Source organism: Mauremys mutica, chromosome 18 (genome assembly GCF_020497125.1).
Source record: "Mauremys mutica isolate MM-2020 ecotype Southern chromosome 18, ASM2049712v1, whole genome shotgun sequence".
Taxonomy (NCBI): domain Eukaryota; kingdom Metazoa; phylum Chordata; order Testudines; family Geoemydidae; genus Mauremys; species Mauremys mutica.
In genome coordinates this window covers 13,470,945-13,498,546 of record NC_059089.1, presented here as the reverse complement: position 1 = coordinate 13,498,546, position 27,602 = coordinate 13,470,945, and the positions used below count along the sequence as shown (strand labels likewise).

Genomic DNA, 27,602 nt, shown 5'->3' with positions numbered 1-27,602 from the left:
GGAGGATACAGCAAGGGCCCAGAGTGGAATTACCCGCTCTGTGCAGCCTGAAAACTGATCCGATAGCGGGGTAAGGGGGAGCAGAATTATCCCCTCCGAGTGGCGAGGCACTTGGAAGCCGGGCCCAGAGCAGGTGCGGAGGATGAATGACCTCATCTGCGTGTGGGCTGAGAACAGGGAAGGGGATGGAGTGTGGTCAGAATAGGAGCCTCGACTGGAATTGCCTCCTCTGTGGAAACTGAGCAGCTGGGGTGGAGAGGGCACAGCTGAGGTCATGGTCCATCTGGTGGAGCTGAATTCTCAGTCTTCTCTAGAGTCAGTGCAACGCAAAGGTGGGCGTATGCCTCCACACTCAGCGCATGAGTTCAGGGAGTGCTCGTGAGACAGGAGACACAGGTTGTATGGGATGGGGGGATTCTTACAACGCTGAGCTGGTCAGGGGACGGCCACCCCTTGAATGACATGGGGCTGCTCCCCTGAGTAGCGTTGTGTTACTTTCCCAGCAGAACTGTCTCTCTGCATGCTTGTTCTTGGATTTTTGCACCTGACTTTGTGGGAAAGGCCAGCACGTCTCTGTGAGGCAGTTCCTCTCCCCAGCCAGTCAGCGTTCCTAGAGCGGTGCGGGATGATGCACTGCTTGAAACAAGAGGGCTTCTGTATCCTAACTGGCAGTGTTGAGGACACAATTTATCCCCTGCCCAGAGTCTTGAGTAGCCTAGTAGTGTCCATGTGCTGTCAGGAGATGAGTGGGAATGAAGCAGATAGAGGTGGGCAAGTGAAACCAGAGAAGGGCCTTGGGTCTAGGCACTGGGCTGATGAGTGTATAATCCACCCAGCACCACACCGGTCTCTGTCTCCCTCTAGTCGTCAGCCCACGTCAGAAGATACGAGCTGACTCCAGCTCCCAGCTAATGGAGTTACTCCTTTAGCCGAAGCAATGGAAGTTCATGTTTTACCGCTGTAGAGGCAGGATTCACACCCTGAGGCAGTAGGGAACCACTATAAATGCTGAAGCAGACTCCTAGATGAATAGAGGGTTGCAGGCCAGTGGCTTGTGGATTTTGCTTTTGTTCACCTTGCTGCGTTCTCAAACACTTGGCGATTTCCCTTGTCCCTTCCCCGCAGCACAGCTCTTACTTGTGTGCACAGCGCTGCTGTCTAGTGTGGGCTCCTCTTTTACCACCACCCCCTTTCATTATCCGGGCAGGACAATTCCAGATTCTGGCTGACCTGTTAGGTCTTTCCCATCTCGAATTTTTATGATTCTCTTTATACCTGGGATTATTGCATTGTTCATTTATGTTATGAAGAGATGTGGCAGAAATCGGTGCTATAATAATAATGGCATCGATTTATATAGCACTTTTTGTCCCAAGGGATCCCCACGTACTTTATAGCCTTAAAGTGATACCCAGACTTATCCAGAGGGATTGCTTCGCCCACGTACTGGAATTCAGCTGCCTCTGGGGTTGGGTGCAGCAGATTGTTCAACAGGGCACAGCGATGTTACACAGCACTTTAGGACAAGAAGTGAAGAAGAATCCCATATTCAACTGAAAATACAGGGGGAATGGGGGAGGGGGAGAGGCAAGATTTGATCACCAAAAATGGAACTGGGTCAGGGTACTGGAGTTAACACCCTGTATCCCTGCAAAACATGTTGTGTACCCATCAGTGACCACAAGCCGACAGTTTTGTTTGTCAAACAAAAGAAACCATTTCCTACAGAACGGTGCCCCTGCCAGCACCACGAACATTGGTTCAATAATAATTCTGAGAGAAGACACGCACCCACTAGATCATTAATGCTACTTCTTACGAGCACCAAGCCAGTCCTCAGAGAGCCGCCATCCAAGGGCTTAACCTAGTGTGGCATTGTGTGGCTTCGGAGAATCATTGCTTCAGGCAGTGTGAGTGCAGGTCAATACTGGAGCAGAGGTTTCTGAGCCCTACGACGTTGTCACTGGACCCTTCCAGACTGTGTGGGTCTTGGTTGAATAGATTGAATGGATGAATAGAAAGCCCTTTCCCATCCCAAACTCTCATTTCAGAGGCCAAAGAATAACCCTTGTACAGTGGAGATGGCAAGCCAAGCGCTGTGGCATTCTTCATGAGTTCATTGGGCTGGCCCTCCACCAAGGGCTAACATGTAGCAGTCACAGAGAACATGCTGATTGTCCTCCCTTTCTTATTGTCACAGCCAAGCCCCGGGGGGGGGGGGTGTATGTAGAACTGTAGAAATATAGGGCTGGAAGGGAGAGGTCATCTGGTCCAGCCACTTGCTCTGAGGCAGAACCAATTAAACCTAGACCATCCCTGTCTAACCCGTTCTTAAAAACCTCCAAGGATGGGGATTCCACAACCTCCCTTTGTAGTGCATTCCAGTGCTTATTTCTCTTTATAGTTGGAAGCTTTTTTCCCCTAATATCTACCCTAAATCTCCCTGGCTTCAGATTAAGCTGATTACTTCTTGTCCTACCTTCAGCGGACATGGAGAATGACTGATAACTGTCCTCTTTATAACAGTCCTGAACATATGGAAGACTCTTTTCAGCCCCCACCCCCACCCCCAGTTTTCATTTCTCAAAACTAAACATGCCCAGGTTTTTGTAACCTTTCCTCATAGGTCAGGTTTTCTAAACTGTTTATCACTTGTATTGCTCTCCCCTGGAGTCGCTCCAGTTTACCCACATCCTCCGTAAAGTGTGGTGCTCAGAACTGGACACAGGACCCCAGCTCAGGCCTCACCGGTGCTGAGTAGAGGGGGACAATAACTTCCTGTGTGTTACGCGTGACACTCCTCGTAATACTCCCCAGGATGAGATTAGCCTTTGTCGCAACTGCATCACATTGTTGACATGTACTGAATTTGGGATCCACTGTAACGCCCAGCTCCTTTTCAGCAGTACTGCTGCCTAGCCAGTCATTCCCCATTTTGTAGTTGTACATTTGCTTTTTTTCTTCCTAACTATAGTACTTTGCACTTGTCTTTACTGAATTTCATCTTATTGATTTCAGACCAATTCTCTAACTTAAGACGCTTATGAATTCTAATCCTGCCCTCCAAAGTGCTAGCAACCCCTCCCAGCTTGACGTCATCCGCAGATTGTATAACCTTGATGTGCCTCAGACACCTCCCGTCTCTGCACTAGGAGGTTAATGCCTAATGTGACACAGCCCAGTGCTCAGAAATACAGGTCTGGACTGCTGGCACTGATCCAGGGTTCCCCTCTCTTCTTGTTGATTTCATATCCACATTCTGTTCTGACTGCCATCTTTGCCCAGCAACAATTGTAGACTGTCTGAGGTCTGGAGCAGGTGCCGGAGTCTCCCATCAGCCTGCAGGCTCTTTAACAGCATCCCTGGAGAAGGAAAGCTCAGTGCATATTTGTCACTTTATTTCCCATGCTGACGGCTGGGAGTGCAGCTTGTTTGATGAGGTGCATGGCACAGAGTAGCAGGCCACGGCGTCTCCCTGCCCCCACCTCTGCTTTCAGGGGGATTGCACAGGATACCAGATGCCTGATTACCTGAAGGCAACAAGTGAACACCTGGAGGCATAACTGGCATTGTCGCTTGTCATTAAGAAGCCTGGCCCACTGATGCAAATGGACAGATCCCTTGCAGATGGCAAGCAGTGCAGAGAGGAGCTGCCCTCAGTGAAAGCCAAGGCAGAGGCGATGTGTATCCACCCACATGAAACTAAAACCGGGGTCTTTAGCTCTCGCTTAGCTGGAGAGCAGAGTTGTTAACTTCACCCAGTGCTGCAGGTGCGGCCTCTCCACATCGGCTCAGCGAGTGCAGCTTTTCATGGCTTCGATAATTAACTTCACACGCAGCAATGCAACATCGCAGAAGCAGTCACAAATTTTAGCTAATTAACCATATGGTCTGGCTGCTTGACAGAGCTGGGTAGACATGCTGCCTAACCACTGGTTTTCCAAGCACTAGTTCGCAGGTGCTGCTTTCTGTGCTGACACCAAGATGCAGGAGGCACTCAGAGAGATTCTCCATTCTTGGCTCCTTCTGCCTTCAGATACATGTAGGGGCTTGGCCTTCCAATGGAAACACCCCACAGCAACGGGCATTGGGTCCCAAACTAGAAGTAGAAGTGAGCACTGCAGGGGGCAAGTGGTTTACATTGATTCTGATTATTAGGAGACAGGCCGACAGCTAAACAGACAGGACATGGCACTGCCGTGAGGAAGCTTGCGCTGCTGTATGCCCAGCTGGCATAAGATGCCCTAACAGGCACTGCTGCCATGAAGCTCACACTGCAGCAGCCCTAGCTGACATAAGGAGGACACTGGTCTGAGGAAAAGTCGGCCCATTAGCTGTGTTGAAATGACTTTGTCAGCATGCCAGCATATGAAATGTGTGGTGATATTACAGATCTGCCACTGCCCGTGGCTGTTTTTCCTCTCTTTCTAATGACTAAGAGCGATAAGACAAAACCTTTTCTATTAGTTTCTCCCACACTGCAGTGGGTTTTTCATTTTCCAAACCTCATTAGCGTTTGTAATACCATGGTGGCAGTCAAGAGCAGCCCGAGTTGCCCTGGGCGGGAGGAGAGCAGAGAGTGGAGAAGAGAGCAAGAGAGCTGTGATGTGTAGCCCAACATTAGCACTGATATTGGCTGGCTTCCAGAGCCCCTTCTTAATGCCGTCCAAACTCTTATGCTTCATTTGAGCCTTAAAGGTAAACGACAAAGCTTAGGGGAAAAAATGCTTAAGATCCCGAGTTGCTAAGGGAATCTACGTGCGCACGGAGTGGAGAACTGCCATTTATATTTTAAAGACACATGTTTAAAAATGAGCACCCTCACCTGCCCGGCGTCACAGCCATAGAATCATAGAATATCAGGGTTGGAAGGGACCTCAGGAGGTATCTAGTCCAACTCCCTGCTCAAAGCAGGACCAATTCCCAACTTTGTCAAGCCGGGGCTTAAAAACCTCTAAGGAAGGAGATTCCACCACCTCCCTAGATAACCCATTCCAGTGCTTCACCACCCTCCTAGTGAAAATGTTTTTCCTAATATCCAACCTAAACCTCCGCCACTGCAACTTTAGACCATTACTCCTTGTTCTGTCATCTGCCACCACTGAGAACAGTCTAGATCCATCCTCTTTGGAACCCCCTTTCAGGTAGTTGAAAGCAGCTATCAAATCCCCCCTCATTCTTCTCTTCTGCAGACTAAATAAGCCCAGATCCCTCAGCCTCTCCTCATAAATCATGTGCTCCAACCCCCTAATCATTTTTGTTGCCCTCCGCTGGACTCTTTCCAATTTTTCCACATCCTTCTTGTAGTGGGGGCCCCAAAACTGAACACGGTACTCCAGATGAGGCCTCACCAGTGCTGAATAGAGGCGAATGATCACGTCCCTTGATCTGCTGGCAATGCTCCTACTTATACAGCCCAATATGCCGTTAGCCTTCTTGGCAACAAGAGCACACTGTTGACTCATATCCAGCTTCTCATCCACTGTAACCCCCAGGTCCTTCTCTGCAGAACTGCTTCCTAGCCACTTGGTCACTAGTCTGTAGCAGTGCATGGGATTCTTCCGTCCTAAGTGCAGGACTCTGCATTTGTCCTTGTTGAACCTCATCAGGGCCCAGGGTTCCCTATTTCCCTCAAATAGCTGCTGACCCTCAGTCGATGGGGAGAACCATGCAGAAAGATGTCAGGTGACAGGTGTCCAGCATGATAGCTCTTGCTGTTCCCACACTGACACAGGGTTAAAAATACAGAGGCTGACATTTTGAAAGGTGCTCAAGCCTCATCAGAATTCAGTGCAAGCTGGCCACCAAACTCCCATAGGCTCCTCTGAAAATGGCAGCCAGAATCCCGGTGAAATCCTGGTTCCACTGAAATTGCTGGGAGTTGCTAGGTGCTGTTGCAATACAAATCATAATAATTAGCAACCAATAATAAAGTTGCTGGAGAAAAATTGTTTTGAACAATTGCAAATAGTGCCCACACATCCTGGAGACCAAACCCTTTGACCACCAAAATAAAAGCTTGGAGGAGGAATATAATTGGTTTAATCCACTTGAATCTCACATTAAGCATTGAAATAAACATACCCCGGTCCCTTTCAGAGCAGCGACAGTCTAGCGGGCAAATGGCATGCGTGCTGCTCCGCAGACTTTGCTCCTGTTCATGGCTGTCTCCCATCCAAATATTCACTAGGCTGAAACCTGCTTAGCTTATGAGAGCTGACAAGGTCACTCCCCTTTGCTGTTGTTAACATAATGAGGCAGGAGCTGTTGAATACCAGATTCAAGTACTAAACAACTTCAGACCTTTGAAAACAAGCCCAACTAGCCACATCAGCTGCTTTGAAGCATCCACAGTCTGCCCCTTGGATACGACAGCCAGAGCATGGGGCTGGGAATCAGGACGCTCGAGTTGAATCCCAGTGCTGGCACTAACCTGCTCTGCTAAGGAAAGGCAGTGTACACCGAGACTCGGTCTCCCCTCCTGTAGAACGGAGATGTCGCCTCTTTCCCAGGGACACTATGCAGCATAGATCAATTGTGTTTGGCAAGCATGATAGGTCAGACCGAGAGGTGTCTCATCCCCGGACCCAGCCACAAAGCAATTACTGCCCTGTTTGCTCCTGGTGGCAAAGGGAGTAATTGACTGCAGACCTGAAAGCTTTGTGGCTTATTTCCTTCCCAGTTCCTCTGCCTGGGGAATGGAGGGGTGGGCACCTTGCCCCTAAGTGCAGGGGTGGGAATAGCAGAAGTGCAGAGGCTCCAGACCTGAAACCAAACTCCCGAGCCAAGACTGTGCCGCACCAGAGTTGGACGCAAGATCCAGAGAGGTCTTACTTGGCTGAGCAGGGGAGCGGGTGGGTGAGCCTTGTTCCCTCATACTGCCCTGCGTGGCCAAGTAAAATAAGGGCAGAGCACAGCCCTGAGTGATCGCTCTAACTGGCCCATCGTTGAAGCTCCTCAGGACCCCTTTTTATGGCTGCCATGTAAGCCAAGAGTTGAGCCGGGCTCGCTCCAGGTGACAAAGTCCATGCTCTGCGGATGGCACATCAACGTTGCTGGAGGAGACCCATCTCGTTCTGAAAGATGGGCTGCTCTCGCTCGGAGAGAAGGTTGCTAGAGGCTCGGCATGCCTGGTGGCAGGTGTGGGAGCCTTTCCACAGTAGCACTCATAGATTCTGATTTGGTGCCTATGCTGGGAGGAGTGAGTGGCACTCTCCATTCCTATTATTGGGTCAGATCACAGCACTGTTATGCTGTCTGCACTGCAGGTGAAGAGGTGATGGTAGCATGGTGCCATCCCCAGGCTAGCTTTAATCTAGCTAATGCGGATAATGTAGACGTGGCGGCACAAGCTTCAGCATGGGCTAGCAACCTGAGTACGTACCCAGGGCCCCCAGTGGATTTGTACTTGGGCAGCTTGCCAGGTGTACAGTACTGTTGTTACCCTGTGCTACCTGGATTAAAGCAGTCTGGCTACCCCTGCTACAAGCACATCTTCCTTTGCAGTGCAGATAGACATGTAACGGTGAGCAGAGAGTGACACAAACAGTTCACCAAAACCAATAGGACTCAATCAGCGTAGGTAAGGGAGTCGTCATCTGACTCACTGAGAGAGAGCTACCTTGGTGCACGTTATCGTATCCTCCGCTCTGAGCTCCGACGCAGCTAGAAAAGGTTAACCAGTCTGACCATTAATAATCACCCTTATTTCTGCACCAAGCCTCTCTCTCCCTGTCACACACACTTGCCCTAATGGAGGATTGAGTGTCTGACAGGCGTGAACTTTGAAAAGCAAGTTATGCCTGAGTTACTGGTGAGTAAAATAAAGGTTGCAACTCTTTTTTTTTTGGCTAAACAGAAAGCTGTCCATTTTCCATGTCAGTCCTATTACTCAAAAACATTTTGCCTGATTTCCTTGAAACATTCAATGAGAAATTGCCTTGGAGCCAAAGCAAAGCATGGGGAAATGTTAGCTCCAAAGAGTAGGGTCTATTTCTTTGCAAAAGTTGTACAGAGGGCTGAAAACATAGAGGTTAGCGTGGAATTCCTCCAGCAATCATGACTCCATAATTAAGGTATAAATCTAGCGCCGTATACATTAACATCACATGCTACATATGCACAAGGCGTTGCTGTGGGAACCATAGCTTCTCAAATCTGTTTTTACACCGCACTTTGTTTCAGTGCGTTCCCAGCAGACGCTCCGGAGGAAGAAAGATCCATAACCTACTGCAAGATTTTGCCCGTAGGAGAGAGAGTTTAGCAGAATAAATAAATAGCTGCATAATTGGGGTGGGGGGGAGGGGAAGCAGAATATAATAAAAAGGAAGTGGGGATCTGGCTGCCTTGTTGGAAAGCCAGTCTGCCTGCACTGCTGCGATCAGTCCTCCCTTGCACGCGCTGGGATGACTGGATGGCTCGGGGTGTTCTTGATTTAATGGTTTTGGTGCAGTGCTGGTGAGAGATGGAGGAGTGACGATTCTGGAGACTGAACTTGTGTACTGTAGGAGAGCGCAGAACCACTGGGGCGGACACCAGCAGTGCTTTTAGCGGTATTAGGAATACTGCATATACTCCACTGGCAAAGCATCACCCAGTGTGGACACAGTTGTATTGGCAAAGCTGTGGTTTGTACGAGTGTAGTAAAGCCCCCCTCCCGCCCCCGAGCAAAACAAGTTATCCAGGCAAAAGCAGTGTTGCTGGTATACTGCATTTACACAAGAGGCATCTGTCAGCACATCTCTCAGTCAGGGATCAGTCCTTTTCACACAGAAGCCTGTAGTATAGACATGGCCCATTCAGTCCTTTGGCTTCTCTACAGAGGTTGAGGGTGCCAGCTGGGCTTGTTTGTGTTCTTGTCTAGTGGGGACTCGGGTGAAGCCCCCAGGGGTGCCCTAGCCAGGGGAGAAGGGAGTCTGGCCTCGTCTCAAGAGGATTGCTTATTCACAGTCGTGAACGAAGATGTTGGGGTGGTCTTGTCAGTAACGGACGTGAACCTGACTGCACTTTTCCCCTCGGAGCCTTTCATATGCATGTGGTAGGAGCTGTCAGCTGGGTTTCTTTCAGCACTCGTCGTCTTTTATTCAGCTGCATGTAGGGTGTCCAGGCCTCGCTGCTTTTCATCTGCATGCCCGGCACTTCTGCCAGGGAGCTGTCTCTGCCCAGCTTTGTTTGCTGACCCAGCTCCCGCCGTCACAGAGGATGGTGACAGCAGGTGGAACCCAGGGTAACAAGGTTGTGGCGTTTGGAGAAAGGGATGGGGATTGCAGAGGCTGAACTAACTGGCTCAGTGCGCTAGGATCCTGTGCATGTGCATAGGACAGGGTCTTCAGCACATGGAGGGATGGTGAAGATCGCTGCTAGGAGTCAAGTTCGAATAACGCAACATTTCTAGAGAGTGAGGCTGACCGACGTGGCCGCGCCATCCAGCCCGCTAGGCAGCTCTGACAATCTCTGCCTTCATCTTCAACGCACTGGTTGGCCTAACTGAGCCTCCCAACTCCATTGCTAAGATGGGCAGGGGTATTATTGAGAGATGGGTCCCGGCCTCAGCATTTGGATCCACACTGAGATTTCAAACACCACACAGTCGGGGGCGGCTGGGCCTTGGGGCTTTCGCTCGCATAGGGCGACCAGACAACAAGTGTGAAAAATCGGAACGGGGGTGGGGGGTAAAAGGAGCCAGTATAAGAAAAAGACCCAAAAATCAGGACTGTCCCTATAAAATCAGGACATCTGGTCACCCTAGGTTCGCACCCATGTCTGGCAACCAACCTGGCTTGACGGATGGAGATGCAGAGATGCAGGGAGGAAAAGTGACTTGCCCAAAGCCTTGGAGGAAGTTGGCATCAGAGCTGAGATTAGAAATGTGGCCTTTAAATTCCCTCCATGCTGAAGGGATTGTGGGGGGTCTAGGACTTACAATGGGACCCCAGCCCCCCAACGAGAGTTTGGGATTTCCTCCTCCACACCAAGAGTTTTCTACTGTGAAAGGAGATGGAGTGGGAGTGCTCCTGCCATCGAGGATGGAGAGCACTGCGGAGACGGAGATCTCTGGTGAAGAACTAACGGGGGCTCAATGGTACCTCATACTTAGCAGCTTTCCACACGTGTGTGGGGGAGCGTGTACTCCTTTGACTTGTCACTTTCACTTCCCCAAGTCTCCTGTTGTAATCTGCACCCTGAAATTACCACAAGGTGCCACTCGTAGACAACCTGGTCTGTCACAGAGGCTGCTGTAGGTACAGGTCTCCCTTTCCCTCCCAGCGGCACCGTCCTGGAGCTGGCCGGGCCTCCCCTCGCCCCGGCGCCGTCCTGGAGCTGGCCGGGCCTCCCCTCGCCCCGGCGCCGTCCTGGAGCCGGCCGGGCCTTCCCTCGCCCCTGGAGCTGGCCGGGCCTCCCCTCGCCCCGGCGCCGTCCTGGAGCCGGCCGGGCCTTCCCTCGCCCCTGGAGCTGGCCGGGCCTCCCCTCGCCCCGGCGCCGTCCTGGAGCCTGATGGGCCTCCCCTTGCCCCAGTGCCGTCCTGGAGCCAGCCGGGCCTCCCCTCGCCCCGGCGCCGTCCTGGAGCTGGCCGGGCCTCCCCTCGCCCCGGTGCCGTCCTGGAGCCTGATGGGCCTCCCCTTGCCCCAGTGCCGTCCTGGAGCCAGCCGGGCCTTCCCTCGCCCCCGGTTCCGTCCTGGAGCCGGCCGGGCCTTCCCTCACCCCCGGTTCCGTCCTGGAGCCGGCCGGGCCTTCCCTCGCCCTGGTGCTGTCCTGGAGCCTGCCTGGCCTCCCTTCGCCGCCGTCCTGGAGCCCGCCTGGCCTCCCCTCGCCCCTGTGCCATCCTGGAGCCGGCCAGGCCTCCCCTGGCACTGGTGGAGTTTCGTGGTCCTCAGACTCCACTGAAAGACAGCAGTCTCAGAGTGTTGTCAGCTCAGAACGGCCCCAGCTCTCAGAGCAGAGCCCCCATCTCTAGGTGTCAGCGAAGGCCATGCTGTTTCCAAGCTCAGCCATTGTTGCCATGTGTGCTGCTGTTGCAGTCTGGCATTGAGAAGACTGGGGAAGACAGTCGATGCTGTTTCTTCTTCACAAGCCGACCCCCTCGCTTCCCCAGTCCTGCTCCGTGTAGGCGCTCCTGTCGTTTCTGTCAGGGCTCTGGAGTTGTGTTTTCTCTGCGGACAGCTGCCTGTTTATTTCTCCATTCCCGTGGGCATATGTCATCCCTGCCATGCCTTCGTGTTCCCAGATCAGATGCTATTAAGGAAGAGGAGCCCAGGTGATGCTGTCTGGAGCCTCCCTGGGCTGCAGTGCCGAGCGACATGGGCAGTAGGAAAGTGGCAGCACGATTAGTATTCCAGTGCTTGGATCAAAGAGCTGTCAAGACAGAGCCCAAGGCACTTCGCCAGCTCCGATTGACTGAATCATTTTCAGCACCTCACGGCTACAGTGCCGATAACTTTACAGCAATGCGCTGATAACCCCCGGGGAGAGGAGGAGGCAAGGAGCTTGTGGGACGGGACGACAGCGCCCACCCCGAAGGACCTGGTGTGGTGACAGAAGCAGGAAGGCCCCAGGCAGCTTTCTGCTTCCTTTGATCCACACGGTCAGGATAGTGCCTGTCTCGCTGCAAACAGCGGCGGCTCCAGGCATCAGCGCTCCAAGCGTGTGCCTGGGGCAGCAAGCCGCAGGGGCCGCCCTGCCGGTGCCTGCGAGGGCAGCAGTCAGGCATCCTTCGGCGGCGTTCCTGCGGGAGGTCCGCCGGTCCTGCGGATTCGGCGGCAATTCGGTGGCGGGTATACTGAAGCTGTGGGACCGGCGGACCTCCCACAGGCCAGCCGCCGAATCTGCAGGACTGGGGACCTCCTGCAGCCTGACTGCCGTGCTTGGGGCGGCAAAAAAGCTAGAGCCACCCCTGGCTGCAAAGCACCCCTTGGGCTGGCCCTTCCAAACCGGTGTTTGCAACCTTTGCAACTGCAGAGCCATTGGCCCTTGGCACCTGCCACCCTGCAGCATGCACAAATGCAGATCTATCTGTCCAGCCCGTGCACCCCCTTTCAGGGGCCAGGCTGAGGCCGTCTCGAATACGCAGCCCTGAGCGCCTTCCTGGCACCGGTCCTCCTTTTGTAGCAGGTGATGGACCCACAAGCAGGCAATAAGGATTGTGTGTGTACACAAACCCACGCAGCGCCGCATGAGCTTGGAAGCAGCGCTGGCGGGCGAGGCTACCCTCCCGTTCTGGCACGTTCATGATTTACCTCCCTGAAATACCTCAATTTAAATGCTAATTTCCCCAGAACGGAGGGGGGTAAAGCAGCTATTGAAGACTGTTGGGCTGTTTATTAATGGAGCTAAAACACTGGCACATATTCTTAATGTGGCAGGGAGGGGTAGGGAATGGAGCGCAGGCAGAGTTTTCCTCTGTGCTGACAGCATTAGGGGTGAGTGACTGACTGACTGAATCTCCTGTCACTTCTGCCCCCCTCTCCCCAAGTGTTTAGCGCTGGAGCCCCAGACTAGAACGGGAACAGCTGTTCCTGTTTCCTTCGTTCAATTTCAACCTGCTTCCCAGCCGCTCTGCCCCCGTGCAGGGGAGCCTGGGCCGCAGTCTGTCTGCCTCGTAGCCGTGCTGTTTGGGGGCACGCGTGATGCAGAGTCCCCATGATGATCTCCTTCGGGCTCCTGGAAAGGCCCTTTCCTTGGCTTGGCGCATCGGCTCAGGAATAAAACCTGCCTCTGCCCCGTATGCTGATGGTCCCTGAAATGAGGTGCATTTCCGAGAAGCGGAGTCAGATCTGATCTCTCCCCTGCCCCCTCTCTCTGGATTTCCACTGAACCCTGACAGTTCTGCTCTCGTCAAGAGAAGAAGAGGTTTCTTTCCTTTCCTGTACCAACCAAATGGTACCATCTTGCCACCAGAGGCTGTCATGTTGGCCCCTTGATCTAATGCAATGCAGCATCTGCGTGCTCCGCTACCTCCCACAGGAGCCGGGCGGGAGCTGGCTTGCAGTGAAAAACAGCTCACGCCTTGGAGAAAGGGCTTCTCCAGCCTGCAGCTGAGGGATTAGAAAGCTTGGGGCTCATAGCTCACTGTCCTTCAAGGCAGCCTGCCAGCAGGCTCCTCTCTGCTGCACCCGGACAATGGGCTGCCGCTGTACAGCAACCGGCTGGAGTCCTCACTCTCCCCGGGGAGCAGGCTCTCCGTTCTGCTAACCCACATGGGTCCTCTCTGTCCCACATGGGGCACTGATCTGTCTCCAGACCTCTGCTCCCCAGAGCCTTCTGACCGCTTGCCCTTGTAACTCTCACATCAGTCCACCCATCCCCTTGTCCCACACTGGCTGTGTCACACCACTGGAGTGAGTGGGCTGGTCACGTTCTGCTTGGCTCTCTCCAACTAGCCCCAGCCCCAGTGTGACAGGCCTGGACCTTTCTGCACTAAGGGGCACCGAAACCTTGGGCCAAATCCATCTCCAGTGTAACTCTAGCAGATCACAACTCTCCTTGGAATACGAGGCGTGAAGCTGGCTTCCTTCACCTTTCGCCAGGGTTAATGAGCCTTCCGGGTTACTCCTCTCTGCGGTGCCCTGGGCTCTGCCAGACGACGAGACACTGCAGATACTCAGGCTGTTGGGCACAGTGAAAACTGATTAGTCTCTTCGTTTTACCCTGTCTCATTATACAGGAGCAGGGACTCACACAAAATGAATGGCCAGTCAATTCAGAATAAGTAATGCTACTTCACGCCACACATAATCAGCCTGTGCAATTCACTGGCGCAGGCGGACACCAAATCCAATTCTGGGGTTAGATTTACCCTCTCCAAAGTGACTGTGAAAATAGGACTCCTTGTTTACTGTCTCCCAGTGCCTCTAGATCCAAGTAAAAAGAGATTTCCAGCCCTGCAGCCTCGAGCTGGGATTGAAAGACAAGTGGGCTCTTCTGAGCTTGCACAGTGGTAAAGATCCTGCGACTGAAAGTTAGTTCAAAATGTGAATGATGCCCAGGCCAGGCTAGAATGTGGCTCACTCTCCCTTAGCGAAGAGGAATCAGAGCATCACCCTATTCTTGTCATTACACTCAGCATGTCAGACTGGTACAGCAGCTCTGTGGCGTGAAAAGGTGCCATTTTCACGTCGTTTCCTGGACATGACCACTCTGGCTGATAATTTGATTCCCATTAGTAGCTGTGCCAGCTAAGATAAGGGTAATTAAATCTCATCCTTCAGGGCATCAGCTAATGCACTGTGCACAGATGCAATGGAGCGGGGTGGAGGGGAATGATGGCTGCTGTCGTCTGAAGCATCCCCTGTCTACCACTGCTGGAGGCAGGATACCCACATGCTGGCCTGATGGTCTGGAAATTCTGTGAGAAGCAGGTGGGTTCATAATGGGGATGGCAGGAGAAAGCCCCAGTTCCCAAGAATGAGGGAAGAAGTGACGGTGCCCATCAGACCCCAACAAACGGTTTCTCAGCAGAATATTTTCCCAGCGGAAAACGATATTATCGTGAGGCATTGGCTGTCTTTAAATGTAAATCCACCCTCAGTTATATCCAGCCTGGGCCATCGTACGTTGGGCTTGTTGTTCAAATAGCTGCACAGGATATCTAATGCTTTCACAGAATTGCACCTTGGGACGATGCGTGATGGATGAAGCACTGCCTATGACTACCTCTCACAACCTCGTGTCATCGTATCTGCGCCAAAAGCGCACGCCTGGGGCTTTACTCCATCTCCTTAAGGGCAGCGAGGAGGGCAGGGGGCAGAGAGGAGCAAGTTGAGTGGGGCAGAACCGCTCAACAGCTGAGCGGGGCGCAGGGCCAATGGCTAAACAGCTGATTTGTGGCCAGCCCCAGGGCCGCCAGAGCAGCAGCCCCGGCCAGCCCAGTGTGTGCTGAGCACCCTCTGTTTTAATCCATGGGTGCATGAGCCCCTGAGCACCCAAGGAGATGGCACCTACGCTCCCCATTCACCCCAAAGCCAACCAACAACTCACCCAAGCCCCTCACCCACTGCTCAGTGCTCCACTCCCGTCCTGGGCACGGCTGGCTCTGCCCAATACCTGCTGCCCAGCAGCTCCACTTGCTCCCCTTAGCCTCCCTGGGCCAAATTTGAGTGAGCAGCGTTGCGACCTGGTGCGTGGGGTCACAGCACCCCTCAGCTGGCCTAGGGCCCCATGCAAGCGGCACGTTGGTTAATCCGGGCCTGGTTGTGAGTTCATTCAAAGTACAGACCTTTCAGGAGATAGTGGTGTTATTACTGCTCTGGAAAACAGAAGCATTAGGGATCGAAGAAATGGGGAGGGGGGCTCTAATGTTCTGTTGTAGGGGGGTTCATAGACGGCAGATATTTTGGACACTACATGGATCTGATTGGAGCAAAGTTTGTTCCACGGTTGATAGAAACCATGGAGCTGCTCGCTTACACACACACACTGTCACACACACACACACAGCACACTATCCCATGCTGATACATATACTCTCATGCCTGCATGCAGGTGCCTGTGAAAACACATGCATGTGTATACGCGTGTACACACCCATACCCACCGTTGCACATATGCCAGCAGCACACAGACTCTGTCCCTCACCTAGACATCCCGCCTGCGCCGCTGCATCTTTGAATCCCTCCTGAACCTTTTCCTCCCCTCTCTGACGTTTCTGTTCCTTGCACCGAGTTCAGCCTTGCGGGCTTTGATCAGTGCTTCTTAAGAGCACAAACGCCGGGCGGAAACTCTTTCTTATGCATTTACTTGAGCAGAAGCTGTAAGTTTATCATAACGGACAGATGAAAAGGAGCGACGGCCCTCTGCTGGCTGAGACCTTAAGCTGCAGCTCTGGCCACTCCGAACCAAATCCCAGGGGATGTGAAGGGGAGGAGAAGAGAGAAGAGATGTCCATGGTTATGCTCCTTCGCTCCCCAGCTCTCTCTCCTCTTGCCTGCGAGAGCAGATATCAGCTCGGCCCCGTGCCCACTCACAAGAAAACACCATCTAGTTCTCCATGGAGAAAATATCTTTGAAAAGGGGAACAAAGAAGACCTGGGGAACTATAGGCCAGGCAGGCTAACTTCAATACCAATCAGTTTGTAAGCACCTACATGATTATAGGGTAAGAAGTAATAGCCGGCAGGGATTTGTCAAGAACAAATCTTGCTAAACCAACCTTATTTCTTTCTTTGACAGGTTTACTGACCTAGTGGAAGGGGGGAAGCGGTAGACATTATCTATCTTGATTTTAGTAAGGCTTTTGACACAGTGTCACATGGCATGCTCATACACCTGGGAAATGTGGGCTAGACGAAATTACTAGAAGGTGGGTTCACAAGTGGTGGAAGGACCATTTTCAGGGTCGTTATCAATGGTTCATTGACAAACTGGGAGACTGTATCTAGTGGGATCCTGCAGGGGTCAGTCCTGGGTGCTGGACTATTCAATATTTTCAGTAATGACTTGGATGATGGAGTAGAGAGTTTGCTTATAAAATTTGAAGATGGCACCAGCTGGGAGGGGTTGCAAGCACCTTGGAGGACATTACTGGAATTCAGAACAAGACTGGCAAATGATAGAATTGGTCTGGAAGCAACAACATGAAATTTAATAAAGACGAGTGCAAAGTATTTCACTTAGGAAGGAAAAATCAAAGGCACGACTACAAAATGGGGAATTATTGGCTAGATGGTAGAACGGCTGAAAAGGATCTGGGGCTTATAGTGAATCACAAGTTGACTATGAGTCAACAATGTGCTGCGGTTGTGAAGAAGGCTCACATTGTGAGGTACATCAACAGGTATGTCATATGTAAGACATAAGAGGCAATTGTCCCATTCTACTAGCATTGGTAAGTCCTCAGCTGGAGTCTCGTCTGCAGTTCCAGGTGCCACACTTTAAGAAAGTTGTGGAGAAATTGGAGAGAGTCCAGAGGAGAGCAACAACAGTGATAAAAGGATTAGAAAACCTGACCTATGAGGAAAGGTTAAAAAAGCTGGGTGTGTTTTTAGTCTTGAGAAAAGAAGACTGAGGGGGACCTGATAAATCGTCACTATGTTAAGAGCTGTTATTAAGAGGATGGTGATCAATAGTTCTGCATGTCCACTGAAGGAAGGACGAGAAGTTCTTAATCTGCATGCTTAATCTGTTTGCAAGGGAGACTTAGTTTAGGTATTTGGAAAAACCTTCTAACGATAAGCTCTGCAATAGGCTTCCTAGGTACGTTGTGGGAAACCTTGGAGGTTTTAAAGAATAACTTAGAAAACACCTGTCAGGGATGGTCCAGGTTTACTTGGTCCTGCCTCAGCATGGGGGGCTGGATCTGATGACTTCTTGAGGCTACTGCCAGCCCTACAATTCTGTGATGGAGGCCCGGGCTGCCTCGTGGCTGTTTTGCCTTGCCCTGTTGCTCTTCTTCTAAGTTGCTGTGTCTGGTATGCACTTGAGTTTGAGGACCGGGCACACAATAGTGGCACAGGCAAGGTTGGTGCTGAAGACGGAGCTGGGGGCAGAGAGGAGGGAGGAGTTACAGAAAGAAAAGCGAGCAAAGAATGTATCATCAGAACTGCTCACTCAGACACACTGCAGCCAGATGTAGCCAATGCATTGTGGCCATTCGCACCACCCCGCACAGGCACAACAATACGGATGCGGAGTCCACAGACACACACACCTTCCCTTGCAACCACATGCACCAATGCAGCTGGACCTGCTTTTCTTTAGCTCCTTGCTTACAGAACAAAACCTGCACTACAGCCCACAGCTCTTCAGTGAACATCTTTTTATAGCTCTCCTGCCTCAGCTAGAAACCATTGCGTTCAGATTACCTTCGGGATTTCTCCCAGTTGCCTCTGCTTTCTCCTTCTCTCTCCCCAGCTGCTGCCCTAGCACAGCAGTTTTTACTAAAATCCTGCTCTTACCCCAAACACATTGGGGTTGTGCCTAGATTCCTCTGGCTGCATCTGTGTAACCCTCCACGTGTGCTCCGTATGATGCACATGGTGTGTGTAGTATGTGCACAAATAGGTGTCACTGGAAGTTAGGTGTTGCATCGCAGGCGTACATGAACAAAGCTCAACAGTCAATATGATTGGAAGCAAAGTCATTTATTTCTCTCCAGCATGCTCTTATATACAATTAAGGTCAAGCAATCAAGCAGTTGCTAATTGGTTAATAAGGTACACACAAGCACAGCTGTAACTTCATTGGATAATTGCCATTCTATGCAACCTTCTAATTTATTATCCTGTTTACTGCCTGCTAGCAGATGAGAACTAGCCCGTCCTTGAGTCTGCATATCTAGCTTCCCACACTCTCACCAAAACAATCCCACAGTTAGGGTGACCAGATGTCCTGATATTTAACCCTTTGTCCCGTGTCCCGATCAATGTATGATCGGGACGCCATTTTTCCCGATATTCCGGTAAGGAGGCGAGTGGGAGGGAGGCGCTGACCCTGTGGGTGTTCTGGGGCTGGAGCATCCACGGGGAAAAATTGCATCCAAGCTCCTCCATCCTCGCCTCCTTCTCCCGCTCTTCCCCCAGTGCACCACGTCCCTGCTCCTCCCCGGCTCTAGCGCTTCCTGCCGCCAAACAGCTGTTTCCAGGAGGGAGGGGGGCGGAGAAGAGGCAGGGCAGGAGCGGAGGCTTGGGGGAAGGGGGTGGAATGGGGGCAGAGCGAGGGCGGTGCAGGGGCAGAAAGAGGCGGGGGGTGGGCGAGCACCCACCCGGGAGAGGGGAAGTCGGCGCCGTAGGGGTGAGTGGCCGGCGGGGAGGCAAGCGGTGGGTGGGGGACTGAGGAGGGACACAGAAAGCCAGCAGCAGGCTGGGGGATGAGGAAAGGCACGGGGGGGGCGAGTGGGGAGGGGGGCGGGACCTGGGGCAGAGTGGAGGAGCGGGGACGGACTGTGGGCGGGGCCAATGTGTCCCAATATTTTAGGGTGGTGATCTGGTCACCCTATTGGACGTGCGACATGTACGCAGAGTGATAATAGGGTTTGCCCAGTTCCCATACATGTGTCTGGCTCATGAATAAGGGATTATCCTCCTCCCTTATACAGCTTTGCACAATTAACTAGGTGCATTTTGTAGGGAAGGCTGTGGGGGGAGTCATTTTCCTTTGTGTTTGCTCTGGTGCTGGAGGCAGGACACCAGATTTATGTGGACCAGGGCTCAAATCTGGTAGGGCAAAGCCTGTGCCACTATGGTATTTAATGTACCTAGACGCGGCTAGCACATTACCCAGACATCGGAACACTCTGCAGCATGTGCATGGTTTGCACATAGAGCTACTGCCAGGACAGAGCTGATTTTCTGCACACGTTGAGCAGCTCATGCCACCGACTTTCCTCTGCTAGCCAAGAGGGCAGAGAACGCTGTCTCCCATGCTGAGCTCGCTGTCAGCGAAGGGAGTGGGAGAGGCAGCCGGCATTAAGCCAGAGTCCATGGAGAATGAAACAGGCCGCTCGGCAGCCTTTCGATGAGCAATGACCAAATCCATTTAGATGCTGGTCCACGGCTCAGCTTTTGACAAGTGTTTCTCTTGCCCGGGAGTTTGGTTCTCTTGCTGAGGTGGTCATGAGGGCTGAGCTGCCCCATCGTCACCCATAATCCTCAGCCCCAGTAGCGTGATGGCTCGTCATGGGTACAAACAAGCCAGATCCTAAGATGCTGCAAATGAGCGTCAGTGGAGCTGCCCTAGAATAGGGTCTGGCCTAACGCTGTTATTTCGTGGTGGTGTGTGTTTTCAGCTGTCTTGGAAATTGGCATCCGTGTGGCCTGGTTTCCCTCTATGCTGAGGCTGTACACGCATGCTGGGAAGAAAGCTGAATAAATTGATCATGTCTCTCCCTATGCCCCTAACCTCTCTCCCTCCCCTGTCTCTACCCACCCACCCAGGCTTGAAGCTGATGTGGTAATTGCTAACCCGTTTGCACTGCTAAGATGGGGAAAGGCTTAGAACAGCAAATCACGCCTTAGCCACCCGGGATCAGGAGTGTAGTGTGGTCAATATTAGATCTGCCTGTGAGTGACAGGGAAAGAGAGATTCCCCCTCCCCACCAACCCCCAACCAATCAAACGTTGCTTGAAGCGAAACCTCTGAGATGCAGTGAGGTGCTGGCTCCTTTGTTGACAGGATGCAAGGCGGCAGAGAACACAAGCCGCTGTTAAATCCACAGCCAGACCCCAGTTCCTGTCGTTGGGGTGCAGTTCCTGTCTCTTGCCCTGCACTTCCATCGTGCATGGGGGCAGAGCCAGTGAACAGCCGCTGCTGCAGGCTCAGCCTGGGCCTGTCGAGTGACAGCAGCCTGCAGTGCGGGCAGCAGGTTGGCACGCCGGGCTGCACAGGGCGAAGCTGGCCACGGAGCTTCCTGTGAGGGGTTGTCCAAGGCCACATTTTTTGAGGGGCTCAGCACGCCCCATGGGGTCCATCTCGGCAGCCAAGACAAGTTTTTCGGTTTTCCAGGGCGTGCACGCTGGGAGCTGAGCTCCATTGCAAATCTGGTCCCGGTTATGGCTCCCAAAGAACCAAGCCCCTGGGTTTCCCACAAGGCCCTGTGGTGTTTGTCACAACAGCAGCGTGGTTTGTCTATGCCCAGCAGGCAGCATGTGCTTTCCAGTAACATCCATCAGCCAGGAATAGAAACGTCACTCGTCACAGCCGTGGTTTTCCAGAGGGCCGAGCAAGCCAGCAAAGAGTCAGCGGTAGCCAGGCTCGCTATCGGCACCATCCCTTAGAAATCCCCAACAAGGATCAAGAGTTTCCCAGACCCCTTGCTGCCGGCTTCTCCTGCCCTTCGCCATGAAGACTGGTTCTCTCTGTCTGAAGGAAGCACAGACCTCAGGGTTCGATTTGTGTAGCGGGTGCTCCTGGGCAGCTCCGCTCCGCTGTGAGATACTTGAGGCCCTCGGAGGCGAGTGCGGGATAAAGGAGGTGGAGCATGTGCCCTGGGTGCAGAGAGCGGGCTAGGCTCCCTCCCTCGCCTTGCACTGATAGGCTTGTGCCCGCCTCCCCCCAGCACTCCATGGGTTTGCGGTTGGCTCTCCGTTCCTGCCCTACACACATCATTGCGAGTTTATTTGGTGGAGCGTCTTTCATATCAGCTGTCTCTCCCGAAGCCCTTTGCAGAGTTCAGTAAGGAAGAGCAGCAGAAGGGGAGAAGAGGCCCGGACATGGAGACTGGGGAGGGACCCACAGTTCTGCAGCTGAGATTGGGAACGGCCTGGGGAGCTGCTGGAGCGGGAGGCAGGAGGGCTGATTCCTTCAGCGGAGGAACGAGGTTTTGCCTCGAGTGAAATAGCATGTTGGGCGGGGAGGGAGGGAGGGAGGGAGAGCAGCTTGGTGGGAAGTTAGCAGGGAGGGGAGCAGGTGAAGAAGGCTCATGTTGCAGACTGGACCAAATCCAAGAGAGAATTAAAAGCAAATTGGCTGGTTTTGATGGGCACCCCTGATCGGACCAGGGTCAAGTGGGGCTTTTTGGTGAAGTGAGGGGACCTGGGGATGCTAATAGACTGGGGCCTTGTGGCATGTTGGATCAGCACCCAGCAGGGGGCGCTGTGGTGGCTGGGTTGTTCAGGATCTTGATTACAGCTCTCCGGGTTGTCGGTCTCACTAGCTCTTCCCCTGGAACGTCACCGCCGATGCGGTCGGACGTGGTGCTGGCCACATCACCCCCTCGTGTGCCGCTGGCCAGGAAAACGGGTGTGCCTTTGCCACGGCGGCCCACTGAGCCCCAGCGGGAGTGTGGAGAGCTGTGGACAGGCCGCGGAGACGGGGAGGGGATGGCAGCTCTGGGGAGGTGGGTGACCGTACAGCTGGACGGGGTGCTATGGAAAATAAAGAGAAGAGTGAGGGACAAGAGTCGAAGGTGCTGCTAAGTGATCTGCCCTGAGGCTCCGAGGGCTGCATCCGTTCCACTTCCTTATCCCCTCGATTGCTCCAACAAGGGCTCCGTCTCTCACGCATGAGAATCCCTGGGGAACAACATCAGGGCAATGGTGTTGCACCAGGGATGAATTTGGCTCTTTGTGACCATCCAGGAGAGGTGGATGATGGAAGGTGGCCAACCCTGGGGAGTTGCGCCACTTCCTGTGTCCCCATCTGACACCTTACACCGCGGCGGCACAGCTAAACAGCCAGATCAGAAGCAGCGAATGCTTCCTGGGCCTGACAGGCAGGTTCTTCTAGCATCTCCACTGCCAGGAAGCTAAGAGGGATAACAATGAAGCAGCCCCCAGGGGAACTAATTAGTGACTCACCTTCCTTGGAGGGAAATGTGGGATTGAAACTGAATGGCAGTACATGCGAGAGTCGGATCTCAAAGCTGTCTCCATCCGCCGGGATCCATCTGCGGGTGTTCCAGGACATGGCTGACAGCAACTGTAGCTCCAAGCAGAGGCTCTCTGAACGCTCCTCTGCCGCCTGCAAGCACCAGATCTGCTTCTTACAGCTGAGAGGTGCAAACACAATGCTAACCGTGGTGACCTGGGGCCAGGGGCCTCGAGCGCTGAGATCCCTGCAGAATAGTAATGCCTAGCTGTTCTGGAAGATTTTCATCTGTAGAGCTCAAAGGGCTTTACCAAGGAAGTCAGTATCATGGTCCTCATTTTACAGAGGGGGAAACTGAGGCACAGAGAGGGAAATGACTTGCCTATCGTCACCCAGCAGGCCGGTGTCAGAGGTGGGATTAGGCCCCAACTCTCTTGAGTCCTATACAAGTGCCCCATCCCCTAGGCCACACTACGTCCACTAAGAGGGAGGGATGGAACCTGGTTTGTAGCACTCCCTAGTGACCCCTTCTGGCCAATGCTCTGAGTGGCATAAGTGGGATTTTTTACAGCAACACATCCCGCTCTCTTTCATCAATGCAGGCTTCTGAGCGCCAGCCCCCTGCAGTGTGGGGCTTCGGAGGGTGGAAGTGGGGACGCATTCATGGGAGAGGTGGACACTTGTATCGGCTCCTCAGTAAACCATCCAGAGCTGCTGTGTTCTGCTTGGCACAGAGGGGACGGGGCAGGTACAGGGGCCTAAAACCACCGTATTGTGACCAAAAGCCTCATGCAGACTTTGTGCTGCTGAGAGGTGCTGGCTTGACCCCGCTGCTACGTTAGACTCATGCGCACTCCCACCCAGAAAGCATGGCTAGTTCCTCCTAAGGTGCCTCACGATTTAACCGGGACTCACACGCAAGCCCCCTTAGGTCCCTGTTAATTGTCCCATGGCGACGCGTCGTAGCGGCACTGCCTCTGGGGCAAGAACAGGCATCAGCGGCGCCCTCTGAGGAACGTGCCATGGCCAGCTGACGTGTGGGCTGTCGGCTGAGTGTTGCAGTCCCTGGTCGGGGTGGGGTGGCCGTGGGCCCCAGAGGAGAGTGGCTGCCCAGGGGGACAGGGCGTGGTGAGGAACGAAAACCCCATCACGCTGTAGGTTGGATCTCGGGGATCCAGTCCCGTCCATGGATCCGTGCACGTTGCCCCGTGGGACTTCAGTGGAAGCAACAGCCACAAGGTGCCCACACCCCATCCATCCCTGGGCGTGTGCCTGTCTCCCCCAGAGCCCTGCCACCGGGAGGTCACCTGCATCGTTGCTTTGGAATTTTCTTTTTTCTCTCTGCAGGGAGAATAACTTCATCAAGGACTTCCCCCAGCTGGCCGACGCGCTGATCGTGATTCCGCTGCCCGTGGAGGAGCAGTGCCGCGGCGTCCTCTCTGAGCCCCTGCCTGACCTCCAGCTGCTCACTGGTAAGCAGCCTCTGCCCCGGCAGCCTTCCTGGCGGTGGTATGCTCCCCTCCCCCCAGCAGGGCTGGGCTTTCACAGCCGCCTGTCGGAGACCACCACCCTAGAGAGGTGTCTGTCTCCCTGTCTCTGGCCCCCATGTTTAACCCCCCCCCCCCGCATCTCCCCACATTCCCCAGTGGTCCTGCTCTCCACCTCAGTCTCAAAGACCTTCCCCATGTCCAGCTGGCTACTGTCTGTTGGAAATAATACACTGGCCAGCCCACGGTCACAGTTGTTATGCCAACCTGCGTCCCATCCCCGCGAGCTTCCTCCCAGCAGTGCCCTGTCTGTGTCAAGGCAAGCTTCTCCAGCAGCGTGAGCTCATGACAGCTCAGCCGCCTCATCTCAGCCCTGGCCGTACCGCCAGCGCTCCGACAGTGTGATCTGTCTGGGGTAACGGTCTCTGTTATCATTGTATCTGTAGCCACAAACCATGTAGCAAAAAATACAGTCAGAGTGAAAGTAACACTTCCCAGGGTGCATCCTGCGCCGTCTCCTCTCCACTCTCTAAGCCCCGGTTTCCTCTTTACAGGAGACATCAGGTACGACGAGGCAATGGGCTACCCCATGGTGCAGCACTGGAGGGTCAGAAGCAACCTGTACAAAGTGAAGCTCAGCACCATCACCCACTCTGCAGGTGAGAGCTGCCTTCGTTATGAATACAGTTCTAGCCGAAAGGAGAGCGTGGGTGTGGGCAGCAGGTCTGGCTTGCTGGCACTGGCTCTCCCAGCACTACTCACGCCTCAAGACTGAGCACTTCTCCAGCACTTTGCATCTCCAGGCTCTGTACAGACACCAATGCTCACAATCCCGTCCCCTAGGAAGGTCGGCAGAGAGATTTATCTGCTTTTTACATAAGAATATAACATAAGAGCGGCCACACTGGGTCAGACCAAAGGTCCATCTAGCCCAGTACACTGTCTTCCGACAGTGGCCAGTGCCAGGTGCCCAAAGGGAATGAACAGAACAGGTGATCATCAAGTGATCCATCCCCTGTCGCTCATTCCCAGCTTTTGGCACCATCCCTGCCCGTCCTGGCAAATAGCCATTGATGGACCTTTTCTCCATGAACTTATCTAGTTCTTTTTTGAACCCTGTTATACTTTTGACCTTCACAACATCCTATGGCAAGGAGTTCCACAGGTTGCCTGTGCACTGTGTGAATAAATACTTTTTGCCTGTTTTAAACCTGCTGCTTATTAAAAGACTGACAAGAGAAACTGAGTCAAATAGTTCACATGATTTGGTCAAGGTCACAGATGGAGACAGAGCCAGAATGAGGGTAATAAAATAATAACATCCAGCCCTTACTGTACACAGAGCTCTGCATCCGAGGAATCCACAGCTCTTTATAGTGGGGGATAAAAACCATTGTTCCCATTATACATGGGGGGAAATCAACACAGGGAGACGCTGAGGTCAAAATTGTCCATTTTGGGTGCCTAAAGTTAAGCACCTAAATCCCTACTTAGGCACTTAACTAAGTGACTTGATTTTTCAGAGGTGGTGAGCACCTGCAGTTCCTGTTGGCTTTCGGTGGCTAGATTTAAGCAACCACGTTTAATTGTTTTGTGCTAAATGATTTGACCAGGAAGAGACAGCAGTGGCAGAGGAACAGTAGAGGGCAGGTCTCCTGGCTCCCAGCTCCCTGGGTCATCTTTCCTTTTCAAAAGTTCCTGGCTCCGTACCCCCTACTCATGCCACAAGGCTCTGCCTCTCTAAACTAAACCCCGCCTCCTGTACACATACAGACTCATGCACCTCTCGGAATGGTGGGAGTTTGGGATTAACCAAGGAGGTTAATGACCTAGATTTGCTAGGCTTCCAATTGCACAACTGCTCTTGAGCAATCTGGCTAAACATCACTGTTACACAAATCCTCGAGAGCCCTGTCTCAAGAGCCTTTTTCAACAGCCTTTGTGTAACTGCTCCGATACTCCGGGGCTGGGTGCTTTGTGAGAACCTGGAGAGACTGGCCCCGTTGCAATCTGGTTTATATTCGATCATCTGGTGTAAAAATTTGCCCCAGAGGACAAACTCATTGCATCCAAATGTCTTGTCTGCATCAAAACACTTTGGCCTTGTCATGGTTCACCGAGATCCCGTCACGGGGCAATGTCCCTGCAAACCCGATGCACCAGCTATGAAGAAACAAAATACAGACGACATCTGCAAGGGCTTTTCTTGCCAGGAGAAAGTTTGCAGCCAGAACACTTCCCCAGCCTCAAGTCCAGCCCTGTCCTGTGGCCCCAGTGCACCTCCCCACCTCTGTCTGCCAAGCAGCCAATGAGGACTCCTGAGCACCCCACCCGTGCAAAGGAGTGGGACGACTGAGTTCAGAGGTTAACCCCTTGTACCTCTGTGCACTCTTTGTGACACACTGGCCCAGATTCACGAAGGAGAAGGCGTCTAACGCCTGTTGAAATCAGCGGGGGGTAGGCACCTACATTCCTTGTGAATCTGGGCCGGTGTGCTCAAAGCAGGACAGTGGCCATCCGGAGACACGTCAGGGTACTCCTTGCCTTGTTCCAACGGAAGTGTCCTGTGACAATCCCGAGAGCTGGGACACGTGCCTTAGGGCTACTCACTTTCATCTGGAGCTGCTGGCAGTCCAGCTGTGTCCAGTTACCTTCTTGCCATCCCAGCCATCCAGGGCACTTTCAGCTTTTTAAATAAACAAACATGCCCAGAATATTAACTCTGGGGATGCTCCATGGTATGATCTGGAATAAATTAATCCCTACGCTAGGGCAACATCTCCGGCTGTGATAATTGCAAAACGAAGCTGAGACATACCCCCCCGGGGCATCCCGCAAAAAGGAACCGTGCTTCAGTCCTGGAAGGCATGCATGTGTGTGCACTGCAGCACGGTCCCCAGTGACTTCTTTGTGAAATCCCTGAGGGAGGGGAAGCCACAGAAAGGTGTGAAAGCTGCAGACCCAGGTGACCAGCATGTGTTTAGCAAATGATACTGTAAGCCACAGAGAGGGGTAGAGGAGGAGGAAATGCAGCTGGCACATGAGTGTTCAGGGATCAGAGAGTGCCCACTGCCCACACCTCCCAGACCAATTTCTGGCTGCCCTGCCTGGGCTATTTACCGAGGAGATGCTCACTCTTTCAGGATTTGCAAATGTGCTGAAGATCCTAAGCAAGGAGAGCAGCCGGGAGGAGCTGCTGTCGTTCGTGCAGCAGTTCGGCTCTCACTACATCGAAGAGGCGCTGTATGGGTCAGAGTTCAGCTGCACCATCCACTTCCCCAGCAAGAAGGTCCAACAGCAGCTTTGGCTGCAGTACCAGAAAGGTAAGGGGAACCCAGGGAGGAGCTGCTGCCTCGGGCACACCCACTGCTGCCAAACCACCCGTCCCCAGTCCTCTCACCACCACCCTGCAGGCGCTTCGGGCCATGCCTGTAATTAGGAGCAGACTGAAGGCCTGGGTTGACCCAATGGCTAGCGACACAAGCCTGCCTGTGTCCCAGAGTCAGTCCAAAATTCCAGCTAGGCCCTGGATCGGCGATCTGCCCGTTCCTGCCATTGGCTTTCCCCAGACGCGCACCCTCCCTCATCTGCCCACTGGGCTGTCGCCTGCAGGCCGTTTTGCGAAGAACTTGCCACGATCCTTGTCATCTGCTTCCCTACCCTGTTGTGGTAGCCCCTGGAACGCCCTGGGTGATTTGGGTTGTTTTATATAAATGTGACATAATTGAGCTGTCTCGGAATGGCTTCGTTTTATCGCTTGTGACAATGACAGTCTTTAAGGAAGTGTATTAAATCAATAGCAGACTCATTGTGCTGCACTATAAATAACAAGACACATCATTAAGCAGGGCAATAAACTTCAGGCCTTTGAAGTAATGC

At 53.0% G+C, this 27,602-nt stretch overlaps 1 protein-coding gene across 9 annotated transcripts in view; it reads left to right on the top strand.

The window, feature by feature from the left end:
- Positions 1 to 27,602, top strand: part of ASTN2 (astrotactin 2) — a 614,387-nt gene that overhangs the window by 372,013 nt on the left and 214,772 nt on the right. For all 9 annotated transcript variants that reach the window (XM_044992620.1, XM_044992622.1, XM_044992619.1 and 6 more), the window contains 3 exons: positions 23,584 to 23,708; positions 24,278 to 24,382; positions 26,867 to 27,046. In XM_044992620.1, the coding sequence (XP_044848555.1) occupies positions 23,584 to 23,708; positions 24,278 to 24,382; positions 26,867 to 27,046 (410 nt within the window). The remainder of the gene's footprint in view (positions 1 to 23,583; positions 23,709 to 24,277; positions 24,383 to 26,866; positions 27,047 to 27,602) is intronic.